Source organism: Sceloporus undulatus, chromosome 7 (assembly GCF_019175285.1).
Source record: "Sceloporus undulatus isolate JIND9_A2432 ecotype Alabama chromosome 7, SceUnd_v1.1, whole genome shotgun sequence".
Taxonomy (NCBI): domain Eukaryota; kingdom Metazoa; phylum Chordata; class Lepidosauria; order Squamata; family Phrynosomatidae; genus Sceloporus; species Sceloporus undulatus.
The window spans coordinates 16,191,092-16,215,436 of NC_056528.1; the positions used below are offsets into that span (position 1 = coordinate 16,191,092).

The 24,345-nt window shown below is 43.9% G+C and overlaps 1 protein-coding gene across 11 annotated transcripts in view; it reads right to left on the reverse strand.

Annotated features, from left to right (window-relative positions):
- KCNT1 (potassium sodium-activated channel subfamily T member 1) overlaps positions 1–24,345 on the reverse strand; it is an 88,783-nt gene that overhangs the window by 36,563 nt on the left and 27,875 nt on the right. For 3 of the 11 annotated variants that reach the window (XM_042479685.1, XM_042479686.1, XM_042479684.1), the window contains exon 1: positions 18,210–18,492. The exons of 5 other annotated variants lie outside the window; for them this stretch is intronic. In XM_042479685.1, the coding sequence (XP_042335619.1) occupies positions 18,210–18,361 (152 nt within the window). In that variant the 5' untranslated portion in view covers positions 18,362–18,492. Of the gene's footprint in view, positions 1–8,271; positions 8,316–9,726; positions 9,885–18,086; positions 18,149–18,209; positions 18,493–24,345 lie in introns of those variants that run through there. 3 more of the 11 variants (XM_042479689.1, XM_042479690.1, XM_042479688.1) reach the window with 3 other exon arrangements.

The window sequence follows — 24,345 nt, forward strand, 5'->3', positions numbered from 1 at the left end:
AGTCTAGAAGAGTCTCCCAGGACTGGGAAGAAAGCATACTTTGACCCCTGCCGCACTGTAGAATTAATGCAGTTTGACGCCACTTTAACTTTCATGGCTCAGTGCAATGGAATTTTGTGTTCTGCAGTTTGGTGGGCCACCAAAGCTCTCTGATACGGAAGGCTAAATGGCTCACAAAACTACAAATGCTCCGAAGAAAGTGCCAGGTTTGGGGGAAAGCATACTTTAGCTGCTGCCTCACTGAAAAATTAATTCTGTTGGACACTGCTTTAACTTCAAAGCTATGGGATTCTGGGATTTGCAGTTTTGTGAGGCACCGGTCTGTAGTTTGGCGAGGCATGTTGTTGCATACCTTCAAATCATTTCCAACTTACGGCAACCCTATCATGGGTTTTTCTTGACATGATTTGTTCCAATGTGGTTTGTCATTGCTTTCCCATGAAGCTGAGAGAGTGTGACTGCTGTTGTTGTGTGCCTTCAGGTTGTTTCCGACTCATGGTGACACTAAGACAAACCTAACCTGAGGCTGAGAGTGTGACTCATCAAGGTCATCCAGTGGGTTTTCATGGCTAAGTAGGGATTCGAACCCCGTCTCCCAGAGTCCTAATCCAACACTCCAAAAATGACACCTCATTGCAAAGCAAGAGGCTTTGCAGAGATCTAATCCATTTCATTTTGTGGGTTGCAGGGCTCAGGAACTACATCTCTAAACACACATTGCTTTTGCGTTGCTTCTGTTCCGCTGTTGTTTTTGCCTTAACAGCTCTGGCACAGAGTTATAACTCGGGCATAAAAAATGGTTCGGATCAACAAGGGCTGCCGTTTCTTTCTTCGTTGCTCCAGAGATGCATCGTGCATTGATCAACAACTTGCTGAAAGCTAGTTTTGAAACACACACACAACAAATCTCAGGGGCATTCGGAAAAATAAACAGAAAACCTTGCCAAAGAGAAACGTCAGAGAACTCAGCTGCCCTAGAGCCAACATCTAATGGGATGATGCACAAAGGGGACCAGTGTGGTTTAGTGGTTTGAGTATTGGGCTTTGACTCCGGAGATCAGGGTTCAATTCCCCGTTTGGCCATGAAACCCACTGGGCAAGTCACACACTCTCAGCCTCAGGGGAAGGCAATGGTGCACCTCTTCTGAAACAATCCTACCAAGAAAATCCCATAGTAGGGTCGCCGTCAGTTGGAAATGACTTGAAGGTATGCAACGACAACCATTTAACTTTCAATTAGCAGGACATCTCAGGGATCCTGAACTGAAGATCCTGCATTCAGCGAAGAGGGTTGGACTATATTTGCTCTGAGATCCCTTCCGGTGCCATACTTCTTCCCCAGGGCTATTTAATCAAATACGTGTCCAGATTTCATCTATGTCCAGAGCTACATGTTCCTATGCATCAAGCTAAGTCCAAAAGCTCTGCCAAGAAAGCTCCCTCTCGCCGGCCAGAGAAATAAATGGAATTGAAACAGATGGGAATGTATTTGCTTGATGGATTCAACAGCCTCAAGCAACGGTACAAAGAGCTCCGGAGAACATTGCAACAGCAAGACTTGACCGAACAGATGGATTTACCTTTTATTACTTGTGTGTATGTTATTTTGTTCAGTCAATGCTCTTCATTAAGTCATGCAACCCCATGGAATATATATATATATATGCTCTTCATTAAGTCATGCATCCTCAGGGAAAAAATATATATGATGGCCTGAGTATTAAGAATGGGCTAAATCCAACTAAAGTAGACCCATTGCATTAATAAAACTTACATTAAGTGTTCAAAAAATACACTCCCATGGAGTGGTTCTGTTTCAGCTGGGGTCAACAACTGGATTTAACTCAGTACCTTTATGTTTTGGGACTCTATGTACCTCCCCAAACTACAAATCCCAGGATTCTCTAGGATGGAGCCATGATAGCTAAAGTGGAAGGAAACTGATATAATGGCATAATGTTGATACACTACCTTTCCTGTAATAAGTATAACTGCTGCCATCAAGTGTTGTGGTGGTTGTTGCTGGTGTTTTCTTAGTTGTTTAATGAACTGCATGAAAGCACTAGATCCTGATTGAGGGCCAGGGTTCAAATCTCGACTCAATCATTAAAACAAACCTCACTTGGGCAAGTCATACTCTCTCAGCTTCATAGGATGGCAATGGCAAACCCACTCTCTGAAGAAACCCTATGATAGGCTCACTTTATGATCGCCATAAGTAAAAAACGACTTGGAGCCACACAGCGACAACAACAACAACAACCAGGTCTCATCCAATGCTGGCAGCTAAGCAGGGTCCAATCTGGCTAGTACTTGGATGTGGGACCATCAATAAATACCAGATACTCTCAGCTATATTCAAGAGGAACTGGCGAAACCATCTTGCCTAAGAAAACCCTATGAAATTGATGCGATTGCGGCAAGTTGGCAGGAGACTTGAAGGAACACAACAACAAATCCAGAAGATAAAAGAAGCAACGCACAACACACAAAGAAACCTTTCTGAACCTCAATTTGGCCAAGATTGCACCAGATCTCCATGTTGTTTCCCAGCCTTGCTATGTGAAACCTTTTATTAAACGAAAGATGCCAAGAGTTGGATCCTGGGGGACCTTCCACAAGCAAAGCACTCGCCGTGCTTCTCAGCTACATCGCTTCTGGGGATTTGAACTAATTTACTGTTTGCCTTCCAATCTGCATATGGATCCAGGAAGCACAAATCATTCTGTTTGGTTTACCCAAAAAGGCCGAGCCAAATGAGATCCTCGCTCATCCCAGGAAAGTAGCTCAGCATCACAGCCTTGGGGCTTGAAAGAGGAACACCAAGTGCTTGGACTGAGCCAAAAGAGACAAAATGGTAACCAAAAACATTGAAATAAGGGGGCGTTCATTAAATGTTCACTCCGTCGCCTAATGTTCTGCCACAAGAAACAGTTCTCCAAGACATGCTGGTCATCATTTGCAGCGTTAGCAAGAATCTAACAGTCAATCTGACAGTTTCTGGCATTGTCCCAATGTGATAACCAGCTCTTCTCACCTAGCATTGCTTCCACTCTGTCAAAACGCCATGCCAGGAATGGAAACTGGAATCCAAGGGTGCATCTGAACTGTAGAAATAATGCAGTTTGACACTATTTCAACTGCCACAGAACCCTGGGATTTGTAGTTTGGGGAATTGTATTCACACTGCAGTTTGTTGTTATTGTTGTGTTGTTCAAGTCGTTTCTAACTTATGGTGACCCTATCATGGGGTTTTCGTGGCAAGATTTGTTCGGAGGAGGTTTGCCATGGCCTTCCCCTGAGGCTGAGAGAGTGTGACTTGCCCAAGGTCATCCAGTGGGTTTACAAGGCCGAACCGGAATTCGAACCCTGGTCTCGAGAGTCTATCACTCAAACACTGTGCCATGCTGGCTCATCACACTCTTTGGCAGAGAAGGCCAAAGACCTTGCAAAACAACAAACCCCAGGGTTTCATAAGACAGAACCTCAGCACTTAAAGTGGTGTCAAACCCCATTATTTCTAAAGTGTAGATGCAGAGTTTGGGGACTAACATGGCAAATAGGGATGTCTGAGAAATGCAGTTTTGGTGGACTCCAGTACAAATGGAGCCAATCCATACCTCCAAAATTAACACAAAAATCAGAACATAGCTACCCATCAGATTTTACACTTCTCCAAAGGCTGCAGTCTGGTTTTATGATTCACATGCACTCAAAAATATGCACCAGTATTCTACATTGGCTAATAGTTACACACGCATGACTAATAAGTGTACAAAGGGGACATGTAGCACCTTTGAGACTGTTGGTAGCATGAGTTTTCGTAGAACAGAGCCTACTTCCTCAGAGGCATGTTTTTAAAATCTATTGTGTTTATCGTGGCAGAGGTGGAGTTGTGCAGACAGCATGCTCAGTTGTGCTTTGCCTTTTGCAAATCGCATGTTGTGTATTAAGTGTTGTGGCTGTGCAGCCTATATTGTACTTTGCACTATATCATATATTGTGCATTGCATCCTGTACTCTGCATTCTGGTTGTGTAATCTAGCCTTTGCACTGCAGTTGCGCCGCCTACATCTTTGCACTGCGGTTGTACATCGCGTTCCGTTCATTGCAGAATGGCATCTAGCAATTGTCATGTGTTGCACAGTGTTGCTATTTCAATATGTGAGCCTATTTATGCTACACTGAGGGGATAATGGATAGCAGCCATTCACTGTCACTGGGAATGTACAAATAAGTCTATATCCGGTTCATGTTCATGTTTCTTGTATTTGTTGTTGTTGTATGCGTTCAACCCATTTCCATCCTATGGTGACCCTAAGGCCATAGGGTTTCCTTGGCAAGTGCCTTCAAAGGGGGTTTGCCATTGCCATCTGAGGCTGAGAGAATGTGACTTGCCTAAGATCACCCAATGGGTTTCCATGGCCAAGCCAGGATTCAAACCCTGGTCTCCCAGTGTCCTAGTCGAATGCTCAGATCATTGTACCATGCTTGCAAGATTAAACATGTGAAAAAATGACCTCCTTTCGTTGGACGGCGGAGCATTTCTTTGGATTCCCAAACTGCCTTGCGCAGCTAGTCCAAAGCTCTCTCCATCAAAATCCAGCAAATCCAGAGACCTATTAAGTGATTCTCTGAACACAGTGCACTCCAGCCACCATTTTGAGTTATTAAAGCCTAATTCAGCCACGGGGGATTCCCCAGCAGCAAAGCGATGAATGAAAATTAAAAAGCAGCCGACAGATTCAGAGCCATTATGCAAGGCTTGAGTATGTGTGTGCGTGTGAAATACGAACTGCTCAAACAGTTCATGGGAGGAGATGTCCAAATTGAAAATTGCCACCTTGACAGCAAGGGGTGCGGAGGAAAGGTGGGACGGAAAGAGGTGGATTGGCCATTACATCTCTGTAATCTTGTTTCCAGCGAAGGCTGTGTTTCACAGACTGGCAGGCTGCCCACGGCCCTGAGCTCTGCAGAATGCCAAGTAGGAAGGCGCTCGAACAAAGACCCGAGGGCATCTTGTTGATAAAAACAAGACTGGGGACAAACCAAATGCTAACAGCCAGGTATCTGGATACAACAGCATTGGTTTCAGGGCAGTGGGCCAGGAAATCCATTCTGAGTTTTAGTCCAAACTTTAATGGTGCTGGATCCAGTGACAGCCGCAACCAGAAGTGAAACGCAACCAGAATATTCTTATTGCTGGCCCATCAATAATGGATTTTACATGACGTTTTGTCCCCCAAATTAGTTCAGCATCTTTACTGCTAAATGACCCCAAACGCCCCCAAAAGCTCTTTCCTAGAAATATAAAGGGGGGAGGATAAGGGAAAGGAAGGCATCCCTAGATTTTACACATGATGATAAATTGCTGCATGGTTAGATTGTTTTATCAAAGAATTAAATCAATATCAAGCCGGAGCTTGGAGAAAAATCTCTGTTGAAAACAGACCGTTGGATAGATGAAAGGCGTCTTTGCCCCTGAAATGGTTCCTAATGGACATTGGCAACTGCCTCTGAAAGCGAAAAGCCGAGTTCAAAAAGCAATTTTTGGAAAGGAGTGTGATCTTCAAAGAACCCAAATTCCTAAGAGCCCTTTGCATTTGATATTTTACCCCTAAAAGAGTGTTTTATTGTGAATGCAAAGAATATTATTATTTTTTGCAAATGCATTGCAGAAAGGAAAGCAGTGGTAAAACAAAACAAAACAAAACCCCAAAGAACAATGTCTCCCATTTATTCTGGAAAGAAGTGACCACAAATGTAGAGCAGGCTTTTCTTTACTCTGTGGTTGTTAAGATGGAATAAAAAAGAAGAGCTTTTTCTACCTTTGCTTTCATCCAGACAGCTTTGCAAAAGCAAAATTAAAAGCCAGGACATGTTATAGCGTAAGTCGGAAACAAGAAGAAGAAGAGCAAACTGAACCCGAACTCTCCCTAGACACCAAAATAACTACTTTGAACATATACTTTGGTCCTATGAAATGACATGATCCACCAGAAAGGGTGATAATGCTCTGTAAAATGGAAAGCAGTAGGAAAAGAGAAAGACTTCAGCCCTGACCTTGCAAGACTTGAGCAGATTTGTTGGTCTCTCCTTTATAGGGTCACCATAAGTCAAAGGAAACTTTCTCACAAATAACAACAGCAACATTTTTGAAAAAATAATGACTGTAAATCCCTGCCCAAAATGCCACCCGCCTTCTCCACTTCTTTGCTCCTTGTCATCTTCATCTCCATTTTTACTTATCTCGCAGCTTATCCGACTGAAGCCAGGGGCTAGGTTTTTCCAAAATCCCTAGGAACCTCTAACTGTAACAAAGGGAAATGGGAATTTAATTGAATTATGAAAAGCGCCTTATCTTCCCAACAGGTTCGTGCTGCTCTGAAGGTTGCCGTATCAGGTTTTCAAATCTTCTAGCCCTCGTTTCCATTTTCGTATATTCAAAGACCCAGCCAGCAATATCCCTCTTTTGCAACTGATGCCAAGGAGGCTGTGGAAGTCTAGGTAGGGTTTCATAAACTGAGGCTCAATACCAACAAGTTGCAAGTGCTGCTGGTCAGTAGGAAAACCAACCCAGGCTTGGGATCTCCGCCTGTTCTGGATGAGATTGCTCTCTATCTGAAAGATCAAGTTCATAGCTTGCAAGTGCTCTTGGAAGGCAATGGCCAGGAGTGCCTATGCCCAACTTTGAGTGGTTCACCAATTGTGCCCTTTCCCGAGAAAAGCCACAATGGTTCAAGCCTTAGCTACCTCCCAGTTAGACTACTATAATGCAGTCTTAAGTGGGGCTGCCCTTGGAAGGTGAAGCTAGTTCAAAACGCAGCCGCCAGACTGGTGTCAAGTGTGCATTTTAGAAAGCACATAACGCCGGTCTTACTAGAACTGCACTGGCTTCCAATATGGTTGCAAACTCCATTCAAGGTGCTGGTTTTGGCTCACAAAGTCCTAAATAATGTGGGGCCAGGGTATCTCAAAGACCCCTCTTGCTGTATGAGCGTTACCAAAATCTGAGGTCCTCAGCATAGGCATTTGTTGCATGTCCCAAGACCTTGCAAGGTTGGGTTGGTAATAGGGATATGTCTACAGTGGCACCTTGGTTGGAAAACTCCTCGCCAAAGGACGTATTCCACAGTTATTTAAAAAGAGAAAGATATAGAAATACAGTATATGTTCAGAAGGCACATTTCTACTGAATCCCATTTGTTTATTTAAATTGATTAAATCCAAATCTAAATTTCAATGCATCCAAAGATATCCAGGGCATTTAAAATATTATCAATAACTACAATAACTTTAAAAGACTAAGACTAAACTAGTCAACAAAGTAAAAAGCAGATCCGAAAGGGTCAATATTGTTTAAAATACAGTGGGCCCTCGGTATCCGCTGGGATTTGGTTCCAAAATCCATGGATGCTCAAATCCCATTAAATACAGTGGCATAGTAAAATGGTGTCTCTTATATCAAATGACAAAAATCAAGGTTTTTATATTAAACCATTCACTTGGGATGGCTTTTGCAAAACCAATTGGCAATTATATTTTAGACTATTTCTTTTGGGGGGATGTACTCGATATGTTAAATATTGAGCATCTTCTGTTGCTTTCAAAGGGCATGGCATCAGCAGGCATCGGCTCTCTCAGCCTGAATCTTCCCAGTCCACTAAATTTGCAAGCTGCAACTCCAAAACCCGTGGCTCCCAGGCTCAAGCCGCAGCTGTTCCTTTCCACAAATGAAGCTAACAGAATGGCAACCCACTGCTGGCTCCCCAAAGAATTGGCAAAACATAATAAATCCGTGCACTTTATTCCAGTCTGCCTGCTGCTTCATTTTGTCTGCAAGTTGGCTGCCCAGAGTTTGTCTGATGGTCTGAAGTTCCAGCCGGAGCCTTTGTTGCTACCAGATACAAGGCTGAATAAAGAGAAAAGTAAAGAACCAGCTTGATGTAGTGGTTTGAGTGTTGGACCAGGGTTCGAATCTCCACTTGGCCTTCCCCGCTTGGCTGAGGCCATTGGATGATCCTGGGCAAGTCACACACACTCTCAGCCCCAGAAGAAGGCAATGATAAAACCCCTCTGAACAAACCTTGCCAAGGAAACTGCATGATAGGCTTGCCTTAGGGTCACCGTAAATCAGAAATTATATGAAGGTGCACAACAACAACAATTCTGTTTTCTTATTGAATCAAGCTCAGTGATGACCAGTGACTTCTATATTCGATATGCAATAAATCTGCTTTGGGCTTCATTCCAGACTTTAAAGGAGCAAACCAATATGCCAGCCCTTGCTGGAGAGGCATCTTTAATTCCGTTCGTTCAAGAAACAGCCTAAAAATTGTGTACGCTTTGAGCAATCATCTCCATCGAAACTCATCTCTTGCAGCCTGATCTGTTTCCCAGATTACTACCGTTATTCCACAGCAACTGTGGTGCAAATAATTTAACAACAACAAAAATTGCCAAATGCATGCGTCTACCATTATCGTAATGTCTTGCCACAACGAAAGCAATTTCCTAACAGCAAAGGCATTAACTTTGAAAGTGTGCAGGTCAGCAGTTCGGAACAGGGGCATGTGCTCCGAGGGAATTTACATCAGAGAGACTAAAGGGCTCACTTGGCAGCGAGAGAAATGCTTGAGAGAGCTAAAGGAAATGGGCAAATCGTTCTTTTGCAGGAAGGATCAAAGAAACCCTGTGACGTTCCTTCTCTAAGAGGCGCAGAATGAAACAGGCAAAGTTCCCAGCAACCCAGGATATTGTGATCCACACACACTTTTCCCACTTGACATGTTAGACTGCATGTGCAAATCATAGTGGCCTGTTACAGACTGCCAAAATAAAGCTGCTTCGGGTCTCTTTGGAGGTACGCTATTTAAATGATGCATGGGTCCTAAGAGTTCGGAGGTTGCACCAAAGCCACACTCCATTCCTAAGCACTGGAGGGCAGCTTTGGTGCAGCTTCCGGATTCTTAGGATGCATGCATCATTTAAACAGCATACCTCCAAAGAGACCCGAAGCAGCTTTATTTTGGCAGTCTGTAACAGGCCATAGCCTCCTTGGATTAGGCTATCAATACACACATCATACAACCTCCTTGGATTAGGCTATCAACGCACCTGTTATACAACCTCCTTGGGTTAGGCTATCAATGCACATAGGTAGGCTCACAGGACCATAATATTACTATATGAGTGTCACAACATGGTCCCTGATTGGCTGGGGTCGCCATGGGACTAAAAACGAAACAGGGCACCATTGCGCATCAGGCACTCTTGGCTGTGTCCCGTTATGCATCTTTGCAGTTTAGTAAAGGGGTTGCTTAGCACCCCTGTGACACAGCAAGGCTGTATCTACACTGCAGAAATAATCCAGTTCTGCACCACTTTAACTGCCTTGGCTCAATGCTGTACCATTTTGGGAACTGTAGTCTGGCGAGACATCTAACCTTCTCTGTCAGAGAGCTCTGGTGCCATGACAAACTACAGTTCCCAAGATGCCATAGCATTGAGCAATGGTAGTTAAACTAGATTATTTCTGCAGTGCGAATGCAGCCTCCATAGAAGACAAGCTAAGTACAAAGAGGCTAATCCACCCCAAACCTGGCCACCACTTGACACACACTAGCCATGGTTATTATATGGACAGAACCAAAATATGGAATAGTTACGCTGGAAGGATTATTCCCACAAACGAAATCACACTTTCAAGGTGTAGTGCAGGCCTACATCGGTCTTTATCCTCAGAATTGATGGTTGTTGTTGTTGTTTTGCAATCCAGGATGGGCCTCTGATGTACCATTCAAAAGGCAAATAAACTTGGCAATGCACCGTCTCAGATTTCGCATGGATTATTCATCCCTCTGTTGGGAATTCCTCCATTTACGCAGAATTATACACCTCTGTGGCAGACAACAAGCCATGTTTACAACGGGAAGAAGGTTTATAGTCCCTCAGTCAGAAATGGTGACTAGTTAGGGATTGGTAAAATCGCCAAGCATTTCAGGAAACGTTGCTGCCTATCAAAAACACCTCCCAATATATCTATATCTATATCTATAGATAGAGATATAATCTTGGAGGAAGGAAGCAAAAATAACAGGGACTAGAAATCACTTGAGGACTTACATCAGACTTACATCTGAAGGAATTAAGATTGAATAGTTTCATAATGCCCAATTTATGGTGACCCTATCACAGGGTTTTCTTGGCAAGGTTTGTTCAGAGGGCATTGCCTTTGCCTTCCTCGGAGGCTGAGAGAGTGTGACTCACCCGATAGGTTTCCTTGGAGGAGCAAGGATTTGAACCCCAGCCTCCAGAGCACTAGTCCGACTCTCAAACCACTCCACCAACTGGCTCTGACACTTTGTAGAGGGAAGGGAAGGAATATAGTGGAAAGCAGTGTAACTGTGTGGCAGGAACCCTGCAAAGAAGCACTCCATGCTGCAATATTTTGTTGCAGTGGCCCAGTTGTCAATCCTCCCATAGACACTTTCTCCAGGCGGCATTTGGCACAAGGATATAGTCAACCAAATTTATGGCCTGGAAAGCACTTCCCTACAATGCCCTTGCGAGAGGTGCTGACCGAACACACGGTCTCCTTTTCTTTTTTGCTGTGGAAATCACTAATAATATCCCTTGGGTTAAAAACGCAGCCCCTTGATGCAGAATGTTTCCTTCCCTTAAAGAAAAGGCTTATTAATGTGCCAGTGGCTTTTGGCCTTGATGGCAAGAGCAATGCAAAAACATTAACATCTCAAGCACTCTTTGGAAGAGTATGGCATGGCCTTGCAAATACTGCTGTGCAAGTCACAAAAAAGGAAAAACACATCCAAACCAGTCCTGGGATCGTGTCGTGAATAGAATTTGCTTGCTTCTTAGCAAAAAGAGCCTCCCTAGCAATGTAGCCAAAGGGAAAAGAGAATGGAGTCGAGTTATGAACTGATTCGGAAAGCTCTCCATTAAAACTAGAATGCAGAAAAGGCCATTGCAAACCCCACAAGGCAGGATAAAATAAACACAGTGGGTCAGACAACCCAGCATTGTGCAAATGTTGTGATGCCATTATGGAAAGGAACATATGCCCCTATGGAACTCAAGACTAGGGAAGAATCTAGCACATGGAAAACTAGCATTTCTGCTTTGTTGGCGTTGCATGGCTTCAAGTCGTTTCTGACTTATGGTGACCCTATGACAGGGTTTTCTGGGACTGAGAGAGTGTAACTTGCTCAAAAAGTGTCTCAGTGGATTTCCTTGGGGATTCGAACCCTGATCTCCAGAGCCAGAGCCCAACACTCAAACCAATATCCAATGCTGGCTTTCAGCACTTGCACTACACCTCTAGTAAAGTTTCGGCCCTTTTGGTGTGCCATGTCCTCAATGGACCATTGCGGTGACTTAACTCCCCTCCTTCTGTTGATAACAAAAAGTGAATTAGCTCCATTAAAAACATAAACAAACGTTGTCAATTAAACCCCACACTAATCATTCTATGGTTAATTAAACATCTGGGTTTTCTTTTAAAGGAGCAAATGGGAACAACAACTCAGTGGCCAAGAAAACAGGGCAGAAAGCAATTATAAAGAGACGGCGCACACCCCGAAAGGCAATTTTAAAGGATGCCCACAGAAATCCGTCTCGTCCTACAAATCCATGACGGAACGCCGACATTTTAATCGGTGTTTTGCATTTTTGAATCGAGGAACAATAAATAAATATACGGTTGTTGTCAAGAGTGTCATTCCAACCCAGGGATCTACATAAGGCTTTCCTAGAGTTTGTTCCTCCTGTAAGTCTATGTAGAATGTCCATAGATTGACTAGTGTGGTCGCCGTCAATAAATGGAATTAAATGAGTTTAATGTAAAGGGCAACTGTTTTATTTAAACTTAAAACACTTCCAGATATCTTCCATTTGGGAGAATTGGCAACACAGATGCACATTTTAGGATGGACACTTTAAAAAAGGCACACAGCGATGAAGGAATAGGCTGGAACATGCTGAAGATTGGCGAAATGGATAACCAACATGGACAGGTTCATCCACCCTTAAGAGCGGCTATTTTTAAAACCGCTCATTAAATCTGGCGATATAAAGACAGACCTGAGGAATGTTTAGATGGAATGGGATTTTGGTCTCTAAACGGAGCACTTTCTGGATCCTTATGTCAGGTTGTCGCAACCGGAGAGGCAAAACGAAGAGGTTGGCCACCGTCCCAAATAAAAAAATCTGCTCCCCTAAAATAAAACGATCCTTGAAATGATGAAAAATGTCTCCAGGAGTCAAACTCCAAATCACGCTCCATCTTTCCCACTGAGTGTGTTTTTCTAATCTATGATACCCTCCATCTGAAATTCATCAGCGAGAGGCTGAGCAATTGCAAGGCATCTGGAGGACTCCAGTCCCACACAAAGCGCTCGATTTAGAAAGGTGATAGCAGTACCAAGGGAGAGGAAATTAAAATAATACTCAGACAGATGCAAAACTGTATTGCACACAGAGGGAGATAAACTGTACACAGGAGGGAGTCATGGGCACACTGACAAGCAACTAATTTCCATGAAAGGAGGGTTGCCATTGCCAACCTCTAAGGCTGAGAGAGTGTGGCTTGCCCACAGTCGCACCAAGGATTCCCACGGTTGAGCAGGGATTTTAACCCTGGTCCCCTGGATTCCTAGTCCAAGACTCAAACCATCCTAACAAGCTGGCTCCCAAAACTGTGGATGACAGCAACAGAATTCCAGCCAACATTTTGTGGTCAAATTTGCACAATTGTTTGCAAAATTGCAAAATTGTTTGCAAAAAAAGAAAAGTCTTAGCAGCACTAATAGTAACCAGTTACTTTGAGTTGTTTGTAATTAATTACATAATGAACTATCTAAAGACTATGATAGCCCCTGGCTTATTGCTGTTGCTTTCCAACAGCAGCCAGAAGTTACAGACCAACATAGGAAGCTGGTTTCCGCATGCAAAGGAGAGAGATAGACCACTTTTTAGCAGTGTCGGGCTAACCTAACCCAAAGCAATGAAAAAGCCGAAGATAAAAATATGACATGAAGTAAATTGTTTGTGCAAAGATAACCTTGTTCTGCCCTTAGCCATTACCCCAAAGGGGTGTAGTTCTTTCACTGCCTCGCAGAGAACATGACACAAAGCCTTTATCCTCGTGATGTGTTCACTTTCTCTCTCTGGGATTTTGCAATTATAACATTATTAATTGCCTTGTGCACCTGATCTCCAGATAGTCGCCAAACGTTTGTGGGCAAAAAAGAGAGAGAGAAAGCACTGATACCTTGGATAAATGACTCCCCTGGGTATAGGAGTCACAGCGTCTGGGTCTCGGAGACAGGTTTATCATTGGTCCCTCCTCAAATGAAACTCATCTTCCTCCTTTTTGTGGCTCTTTGCAGCCACTGTTGCTTCTCTTTGCACTACAGATGCTGTATTTGCAACACTACTCCTTTCCAACCAGTCAGGGAATCACATGGAAAGCATGACAACATTGCATAAAACCATGAGTTTGAGCTATACAACAACATAGTGGTGAGTGAACCAAGAAATAAAACAGTTTGACACCACTTTAACAGTCATGGCTCCATCCTATGGAATCCTGAAATTGCAAAACTACACTGTATCATCATGGCATTTAAAGTTGCATCAAAGTGCTTTATTCCTGCAGTGCAGACAGGCCTCGGTCAATGCAGAATGAAGGCACTGTCAGTTTGCGCTGGATCAGTTACACTCCCCATAGCTTCTTATGCAGTCACCATAAGCTGATAAGCCTGAACAATACACACACACACACACACACACATACAGACACCACAATAGATATAAAGGGCAAAGCAAAGGAAGGCCTAACTGTTTGTGCTCACCCTAAAGTCCGGATGGATGAGGGGGGAACTACATTGTTGTTGTGCGACGTGTGGGTTAGACAACCAGAGACGGAAAAGAAAGCAACCATCCCTATTAGCATGGGATATGTTTCGCACACATGTACCAAAGGAGGAGGCCCCAAAGAAAATGGTGACCATGTTAACACAATTAATGGATTCCTTTGCAGGCTCAATGACTTTCCGTTTGAACGATGCCACGGAAGAAGCTTTCTCTTTTTTCCCAGCACTCATTTGGCCGTGGGTCAAAAGTTATAATTCTATTTTATATTACTATAACAACCACAGGATTGATGGTAGGCTTACTGCGGGATTTATTGGAATACTAAGCACATTTAAGTGATGGGCTTAGTACCGTAAATAAGGACTTTCTTTAAGGTGATGGTTAACATAAGGTTGCAAGTAAGAGAAGAAACAAGTCTTCCCATGCTTATTGATGGTTGCAATGTATTCGTTTGTAATGTTATATTATTATCTCAGTTTGTTTTTCTTAGGCCTTCTTGAGGGACTATGCATTCAAACCATCAACAGAAATGTCTGGAGTTGGTTAAAATGTCTGGAGTTGGTTAAAAAGGGGCCAAACAATATATAAAGGCCGGAACGTCTTGGGCTTTTTACAAATCAGGATAATAATAATAAAACCTTCTTAAATAATAAATCACAGCCATCGATAAGCACCTAAAGAAGTGTCTCTTCTTTGGTCTGTGGATTCTAATGCACACTTTCCAATACCTGTTTGTGGTTTTGCACACACACAAAAAAGCATCCTTCCCTGCAGAGCAAATAGCATTTTCAATGCAGAAAATAATATTTCTGGGAAGGAATAGCTACACAGAAATATGTTTGCGTAGCACCTTTTCTGTCTCCAACCACATCACACTACATTCCCTTTTAGAAAATGGGAGGGGAATTAAAAAGAGAACTTCAAATGAAAAGTATTATGGGAAAACCTGAAGATTTTGGTAAGTTCTTAATTTTAAAAAGAATTTCTCACCGTTCTGGACGGGCCAAATTCAACAGAGACGGCTTTTTGTAGCTGGGACAGGACCATGTTATACCGGCCTGATATATAGCTGTTAAAGTCGAGAAGCCTCTTAGGAAAACACAAAGATGTGCAACCTTAACTCAACACAATAGTATGGACACAGAGATTCAAAGCAAAACAATGAACATCTCCAGACTTTATGCCATTCACCAGAGATAGATAACCTCCAACCTTAGGCCAATGTAGCTAATGGGAGTTCCCATGTCAACCCAAAAACATCCTCAGATCACTTGCTGTTGTTGTGTGTTTTCATGTCATTTCCAACTTAGGCTAACCCAAAAGTGAATCTATCATAGGACAATTTCTTCAGACAGGGTTTACCACCGCCTTCTTCTGAAGCTGAGGTCTCAAGTCCTAGTCCAACATCCAGACCACTAGTTCACACTGGCTGTCATTGAGATCACTTATCAAAATGTATTAACACATTCATCTACCCTACACACATCTCCTCTGAGCCCTAGATAATAAAGCAAGTTTTATACTTCAGCAGACAGGCACAAGATTGAGCTATTGGTGGCAAAATGTCCCAGATGGTAAGAATTACTTCTTACTTCAGGTAAGGTGAGCTAAGCAGGCTTAGACCAAGTCTAAATTCCTATAGAAGCTCACAGCCAAGACAGGAGGGCAATACCATCTCATGCATGCTGATCAGCCACAAGTATACAAAGACTTCCAATTCTGGTACTGGAGGGAATATATACATCAGGTCAAATCTGGTAACTATTGATGTCCTTCACCAATTTGTCTAAACCCCTTTTAAGGCCATCCAGAATTGGCAGCTTTCCCTCTCTGCTAAATGCCTTATGAGGAATGACTTAGGACATCTGAGGAAGTAGACTTAAGTCTATCAAAGCACATGCTGGCAACCTCTTGCTTACAGTTAGCCTCAAAGGTGCTTCAAGATCTCTTTACATATTGGAGAAGAGAGGACAGCGAGAGATGTCATGGTGGCCATCTTTCAATATCCGAAGGGATGTCATGTAGATGATGCCATGGTCTTGCTTTCTGCTGCTCCAGAGACTAGAACACGAACCGGTGGATTCAAATTAGAAATCAGGAGACTCCACCTAAACATTAGGAGGAACTTTTTGACTGTAAGAGGTGTTCAAGAGCAGAACAGACTACCTTGGAAGGTGGGGGTGGTCTCTCCATCTTTGGAGGAGGTCTCCAAACAGAGGTTGGTTAGACCTCTTTTGGAAGTGCTGTAATTATATATAGCCTTCATGGGAGTGGGCCTCGAAGGCTCTTCCAACTCTAGATGGCCCTTGAAGGCTCTTCCAACTCTAAGATTCTATAAATCGCCCCCATCATTCCGCTTCAGTGAATGCCGGCAGGTGCTACAATTGTGATAGAGGGGGAAATACCTCTCCCTATCTAATTTCTCCCATCTCGGTGATAGTCTACATCACTAGGCAAGAGCAAAGGCGCCAGGTGATATAATCTATCCATGGAGTGAATCAGGCAACACTCCTAGACCATTTATAACCCTTGCAACCCATTGTGACATGAGAAGAAATGCTTAGCTGGAAGGAACCCAATGAAGAGCCTGTGTTGGACAGGGGCCTGTGGCTCTACCTGATCCCTGAGATGATCTTTGACCCAGGAATGTTAAAAGGAATGTGATCTACAGGGGCTGCCTGCCTTTGACTATGTAAATCAGAAGAAATAGATAGACACATGTGGAACCACAACATGACAATAGGGCTCAGTGGTAAGATAAAACCCCTCTTTTCCATGGGTATGGAAATGATTGGAAAGTTGAGGGTGAAAGTGTTGCAGATCCATCTTCCCACCCAAAGCTCCTTTCTCCACATAGATAGTCATGTGAAGGCTTCTATGGTAGGAGTTTGGGACAGTGAGAAGAGGACTTGTGGGGGGACGATTCAATGCATCTTCTAAAGCTTTCCAGCTACAGCAGTGATTTCCAAAATCTGGCCTTCTGGGTGTTTTGGACTCCAGCTCCCAGAATCCCAAACCATTGGCCAAGGTGGTTGGGTCTTCTGGGAGCTGAAGTCCAAAACACCTGAGGACCCAAGTTTGGGAATCACTGTAACAACCATAGGGCACAGCTTTCAAATGAAGAAAGTGACAAGTTTGGTACCCAATCTTGTATTTTCCACTTGTCCATTGAAAGAGGTCACCAGCAAACTCAAGACCCTTCATCAGAGGTCCAAACAAGTACCCAGTTGGACAACTCTTGTAAAATGCCCCTACAATTTCAGCATTTGCTCTTTGGGGATGTGTGCAACGTATTATTTGTTTCCCTTCATGTTCTCAAGCCATCCGATGAAATATGATAGGATTTCCACCTTATTCCACCCCCTTCACCCCTTGCTACCTCCCTCAAAGTGCATCCTGACTCAGTTAAACAAGTCCTCCCCACCTTTTTGTTTTACACCGTCTGTTGACATCAACACTTCCAGTCGGGGAACAAGAACACCAAGCAAATATGCAGTACATCTTTCATGGAGGTGGTAGAAACAATTTGCAGAAGGGAGAGACCGACAGAGCATGCTGATGGAGAGGTGGCGGGGAGGAACATAAGAAAGGATCAGAGAGAAGGAAGAGAAATGGGAGGAGGAGGGAGGGGGAAAGGTTTATTCAGGTTATCTGCATTGCTGGGGTCACTCAGACACGATTCCATGGGAAATACACAAAGCCACATGCCGATTTCGAAGAACAGGCGCCCCCTCCCCTCTTCTCCTCTCTGCATGTCGTGTGTGCATCCCAAAGACAGCTGCAGTATTATTGCTTTGTTTTGTCTTTCCAATCCTGGAATGCATAAGACAGGCAGAGAGGAGAGAAAGAGATCTTCTATGAAAAGGATCCATTCCCCAAATGTGGGCTCCTGCCGCTCCCAATCCTGTTTCCAAAAAATGGTGCATAAAGGGAATAAGATGGGTAAACCCTCTTCCTCTGCAAAAGGGAAAGGATGGTGAAGGCTTTATACTGCACAGATTAAAGATACACCCTGCAACGTAAGAGGGCTGAAGCCTCAGGATTTCAAACCCACTGACATGCATGGGTTGGTTGGGCCATGGGTTTCCTCCCAAGGGAGTGTTTGGTTAATAAGATCTTAACTGACAATTCTCCAAATGAACAAACGCACACACATATATAAGAAAAAATAGACAGCTTAGGTGTGGGGTTACCCAAGAGGGAATCCAATTCTCCCCCAAAATCTTTCCTCGGCAAATTTTGGGGCCTCTCCTGCCAGGCTAAGTCCACAACGACGCTGAGCATCTCCATAGCATGGCATGCAGCCACTGCAGTACCTGTGTCCAGTTTCGCTCCCTAAGGACCCCATCCTTCGAGCGGGCAACAGGGGGCTGACCCCCGGGACGTCTTCCGTCGTGGCCAAAGGTGGGATGCTCTTCTGGTGGGCATTGCTGTCCGAAGGCGACTTCTTCAGCTTCGCTCTAGCCATCCTGTGAGCCTCCCTTTTTTACATATATATAATTTTGGGAAGACTGAAGGAGATCTGCCTTCACTTTCCCTCCCGACAAGAACTCGGTGGTCTTCTTTCACTCATGGCAATCCTTTGCTCTGAATGCAGTTTGGGCACAGAGGAGCTGGAGGCATGTACCATCTTCCATCTCCCAGCTTCAGACCATGCACTGCCCCCCTGCATACAGCCACACAGTGGAACAATCCTTCCTTGTAGATTTATCGTGGTAGTGAGGAGGCAACACTGGGGCTGGGATGCTTGCTATGAATCAGGTGCCATGCAGCACAAGCTGGAGAGATGATGAACAATCACTGCCTGGAGCTAAAAGGGATTTATGCCACTGGTAGCGCATCCCATGCCTTGAGCACTGAATAGAATGGAGAAGCCCACTATTGCATCTCAGTTTTATTGGAATGAGTTTAATTCCACATCACCTTGGCTCTCAGTGGCTGCTGGGTTTGCATCGCTTTTCTCTACTCAACTGTCCATCCCTGGCTGCCACCTCCTATTAAATATTAAGCAAGAATGCATAGTGCATTAACCTCAGAAGTACCATATATACTCAACTATAAGTCCACCTCATGTATAAGTCAAGGACAAATTATACTCTTCCCTTTCGCCATGGGATGCTTTCTCCTTTTAAATAAGAGTTAAGATACAGCACTTACATTGAGCCATGGATAAGTCGGCTCAGAGTTTTGGGGTCACTTTTTTGACCTAAGTTTCTAGACTTATACATATGAGTATATATAGTAGTCCAGGAGGAACTAAAAGTATATCTAGATTTCCATGCTTCTTTATTATTATGTGTGTGGGATGCCATAGGATGGAGAGAGCAAACTTCAAGTGGTGTCCAACTGCATAATTTCATCAGTTTAGATGCACCCTAGCAACCCACAATTGTGGTTTATGGTTGGCGTATGCCCATCCCTTGTGACAACACAAACTGCCCTTATTTTCCAGATACCTACTGACTTTTCCCCTCACTTCCCAGACAATTCTTGTCTGTCAGAATGGCTGTATCCATACTGCAGAAATAATCCAGTTTAACTGCCATGATCCAATGCTATGATAATAATAATCCTGGGAATTGTAGTTTGTGTGCCATTTAGCCTTCTCTACAGCAAGCTCTGGTGCCATGACAAACTCCAAATGCCAGGGTTCCATAGTATTGAGCCACGGCAGTTAAAATGATGTCAAACTGGATTATTTCTGTAGCGCAGATGCAGCCAATGACTCCCATCAGGAGACAAAGGAGATCTGGAGACAGAAAGAGAAAGGCCTAGCTATGAGGCTTATAAATGAAAAAGTGAAAATCCATGGGGAAAGGTCAGACTCAAGGGATGAGCAACTGGAAGGCATTTATAACCCATCCTGAGGTCCTCTTGCTGTCTATTGTTCTCGCTACAAATAACAGTCAGTGCAGTTCTTGTGCCTTTGGCCAACAGAAGACGCCAGCTCTATTTGATCAAGAGGAATTGATTCCCATCCTCTTCCTTGGCAGTCAACTGCCCTTTACGTTCCAGGGAACCGGAATGGCCAATTTTCCCATTAGGATCCATTGATGTCCAACAACCTTCCAAACTGTAAGAGCCAACTCCTTGCCATCTTCAGCAGAGCAGCGTGACTTGCAGGAATTGGGACACTGGCATCCAAAGCTGGTTCAGCTTTGGGTTTTGGACTAGGACTCTAAAGGCCAGGGTTCGAGTCCCCACTTCGCCATGGAAATCCATTGGGGGACCTTGGCTAAGTCACACTCTTCCAGCCTCAGAGGAAGACAATGGGAACCCTTCTCTCAACAAATCTTGCCAAGAAAACCCCATGATAGGTTCACCTTAGGGTCGCCGTAAATCAGAATGAATTTGAGGACACACAACAATAATGAAAATATATGCACCTGTGCAGATACATACACACCAAAGGAAACACTTTCTCATCCCAGAGTGTTCTCCTGCAGAGGGACTTTGTACCTGATCTTACCCAGTTTGGGCTAATCACAACCTATCATTCTCATGTTGCAATGGCTGCCTTGGAGAATCACACATGCTCAGAAGCGCATGCTTAGATCGCATTTTGTTCATCCCGTTGATGAACAGCCTGTCATCCAGATGGCTGAGACCTCCACCGAAGTACTAAAGCAAAAGGTTTATTTATTATTAACATTGTGCTTTGCAAATGGCCCGTAGACAGAATTAATTCCTCCGTCTTCTTATGACTGTGGGAGAAACTCACAGCCTGGGAGCAAACAAGAGATGCTATTTGGTTGTTATAAAACACACACACAAGAGCTGGCATCTTGTTAGTTGCATACGCAAGGGGTACATCTACCTTACACTTGCATGTCCTTGTTTTCGGGTCAATGCAGAGGTTGATATTCCCTAACTACTGACCAAAGCCATCCCCAAACTTACTGTAGAGGCTGCCTTGAGACTGGTGGAGTCTTCCTCTTTGGAGGTTTTTAAACAGAGGTTGGATGGCCATCTCTCGGGGGTACTTTGACTGTGTATTTCTGCAGGGTTTGATGGCCTTTGAGGTTTCTTCCAACTGTATGATTCTATGACCATTGCAGCTCCTTCAACAACATGGCCGTTCCATGCCTGGCAAAGAAAGGGAGAGACTGGAGAAGTGTCTGGATGTGGCCCTATAACCAGATACAAAATGATATCTACTGACACCTCTAGAAGACCCCATAGGACCTCAGTGGATGGTGTTTTCATTTTGCATCTGGCTACAAGGACATAGCCAGGCACTTAGAATAGAATCATAGAGTTGGAAGAGACCCCAAGGGACATCCAGTCCAACCCCATTCTGCCACGCAGGAACTCTCAGTCAAAGCATTCCTGGCAGATGGCCATTGTCTGTTTAAAGACCTCCATAGAAGGAGACTTCACCACTTTCCAAGGGAGTGTCTTCCACTGCCAAACAGCTCTTACTGTCATGAAGTTCTTCCTAATGTTGAGGTGGAATCTCTTTTCCTGCAGCTTGCATCCATTGCTCCATGTCCTGTTCTCTGAAGTAGCTGAAAACAAGCTTGCTCCCTCCTCAATAGACATCCCTTCAAATATTTAAACAGGGCTATCACATAACCTCTTAACCTTCTCTTCTCCAGGCTAAACATCCCCAGCTCCCTAAGTCATTCCTCATAGACCCTTCACCCTTTTAGCCGCCCTCCTTTGGATACATTCCAGTTTCAGAACATCCTTTTTGAATTGAATTGAATTTTGAACTGGACGCAATATTCCAGGTGGGGCCTGACCAGAGCAGAATATAGTGGCACTATTACTTCCCTTGATCTAGACACTATAGTTCCATTGATGCAGCCTAGGATCACATTGGCCTTTTTAGCTGTCGCATCACACTGTTGACTCATGTTCAACTTGTGGTCTACTTGGACTCCTAGATCCCCTTCACATGTATAAGCCTTGTTCAGTCAGGTGTCCCCCATCCTATATGTGTGCATTTCATTTTTCCGCGCTAAGTGCAATACCTTACATTTCTTTGTGCTGAATTTCATTCTCCTCCAGCTCTCCACCAGGCACACAATGGCTATGGAAGGTGGCTTCAGTAACTTGTCAGCAAGTCCAGGTACAGATGAATGGATGGCTGTAGCATAGTCCCAAACGCAGAACCATTATGCTTCATTGGACCTTAAAGGATTCCAAGCCTTGAGAGAGATGCTTGCATGAGGTGGTCTTGGAGATCTTCTTCTGCAACCTGATAAAAGCTACAAGCGTTGGTACAACTGGCCAGTAACACAAATGCCTCAGCAACCCAGAAACGATGGTGTGCTTCCATGCTTTGACATGAGAGTGAATAAAAATATGAGGAAGACCTGTAGGATGCTCTACAGGCAACGCTCTGGGAGCCCGGCATGCAAAGCCGGTTTGCTGTACGAAGGAATGGCGCACGGCCAGCAGAATTCTCCACGTAATGCTATTAACGACGTTCTGAAAAATCAGAGTAGCAAACAAAGCAACCTCAGCATTAATGCTGGCAATTGGCCTAATGACTGCCTTTAGCAAAGTGCTGTTTCCAGCCTGTGTACAGCAAACCCCCTCTGAAGAAACGTGCCAAGAGAAAACCCTTATGAGAGCCAGAGTGGCATAGTGGTTGGAGTGTTGGACTATGGCTCTGGAGACCGGGGTTCGATTCCCAGCTCAGCCATGAAACACACTGGGTGACCTTGGGCAAGTCACACTCTCTCAGCCTCAGAGGATGGCAATGGCAAATGTCCCCTGAACAAATCTGGCCAAGAAAACCCCATGGTCTCAGGTTCGCCATATGTTGGAAATGACTTGAAGGCACACAACAACAACAACAACAACAACAACAACAAAGAGATTTCATGGTGAAGGGCCAGAGCCCTTTCTGGCCTTACCATAACCAGATTAAAGGGCAGCAAGAACAACTGGGTGATCTTGGGCAAGTCACACTCTCTCAGCCTCAGAGGATGGCCATGGCAAACCCAATCTGAAGAACCTTGCCAAGAAAACCCCATGATATAGGGTGCCATAAGTCGGAAACAACTGTGTACACAACAACAACAACAACAACAACAACAGAACTGATTGACTGATCGATTGATTGAAATAATAGGAATTAAAAAGGCAGCAACTATCACCAAAACATCAGGAACTGGTTTTCAAAGGATAATGAAGAAATGATGAAAACAGTAGATGTTTCTTGATATCCATGCACCAGTTTAAGCTCAAGCATGCCTAGCCAACAACAGCAAATGCATACAAAGAGGAACATCCGTAGTCTTTCCACTTCTTGACCACAAGAGGGAACATTTTGGACATGAACACATGAATGCTCATCAATATCTGTCACAACTGGATTTAAGAGAAAATAGAGCGGTTTGTACCCATCTCTTTCCAAAGAAGTACAGGTTTTGAGGATGGAGTGAGTTTCTATGGGGTCAGTTTACACATCAGTCTTCCAAACCTTAACTGAATATTCCCAAAGCAATTGTTGCCCCATGCATACACACTTGAACCTTCCTTGTAAGCAAACAGCTACAAAACTCAGACTTGCAGTTGGCTGCATGTTGCATTGTTTTTCATGAGATCCCAACCAACCTAAGCAGGCAAGTTATTTTCTACAGCTAACAACCACCGGACATCAATGCTCAGTCAATAATGCAATACGACTTGCCCAAGTGGGTTTACATGGCTGAGCTAGGATTCAAACCCTGGTCTTCAGAATCATGCTATGCTATGCCAGCTCACTTAACTTGCCTGGCTTGTGCCCAAATCCATCACTGCCCTTAAACAAGCCTTTTGTAGACTTTAATGCCCAATGAAAGAAGACGCCTTGAGCTACATACGGCACAAAAGCTCAAAGTCAAGCTAATGTCCTCACTTGGTTTGGCCATAAAATGCATTTTTCATATCTGATGGAGGGGAAAAAGAGAAGCTTTAACCCGTCGGCCAAAGAAAGCTTTCCTAAGGAGCCGGTGGAGAATGGAGATGTTCAGAATCTCAGCGCCGAATGCTCCGAAATGAGTCAGCAGCAATGTCTCTCTCTTCTGTATTTCTAGCCAACCCTATGGCAAACAGATTGGGAGAAAGAGAGTCAAAAGAGAGAGAATTTAAATGCTTTGGGAGCTAATATTTGGATGCCCAGAAAGGGGTCAATGTGAGATCTGGCAAGGCCAAGCAAGGCTGAAATGTGAAAAAAAATACAGTTTCCTTATGAAGAAATACTGGGAAAGAGAGACGTAAAGAAAGAGATCAGCCGTTCCTTTGTTTTGGTTTTGAAGAGAGGCATGTATTATTTATGCATTAGTTTACATCCTGCCTTTCCTCCAATGAACTCAAAACAGAGAAGGTGACTAATTTCTCCCTGCATTATTCTCATTGCAGCCCATAGCTGAGAGATGTACTCCACCTCGAGCCTTACTATTTAATATATTATTATTATTATTATTATTATTATTATTATTATTATTATTATTATTA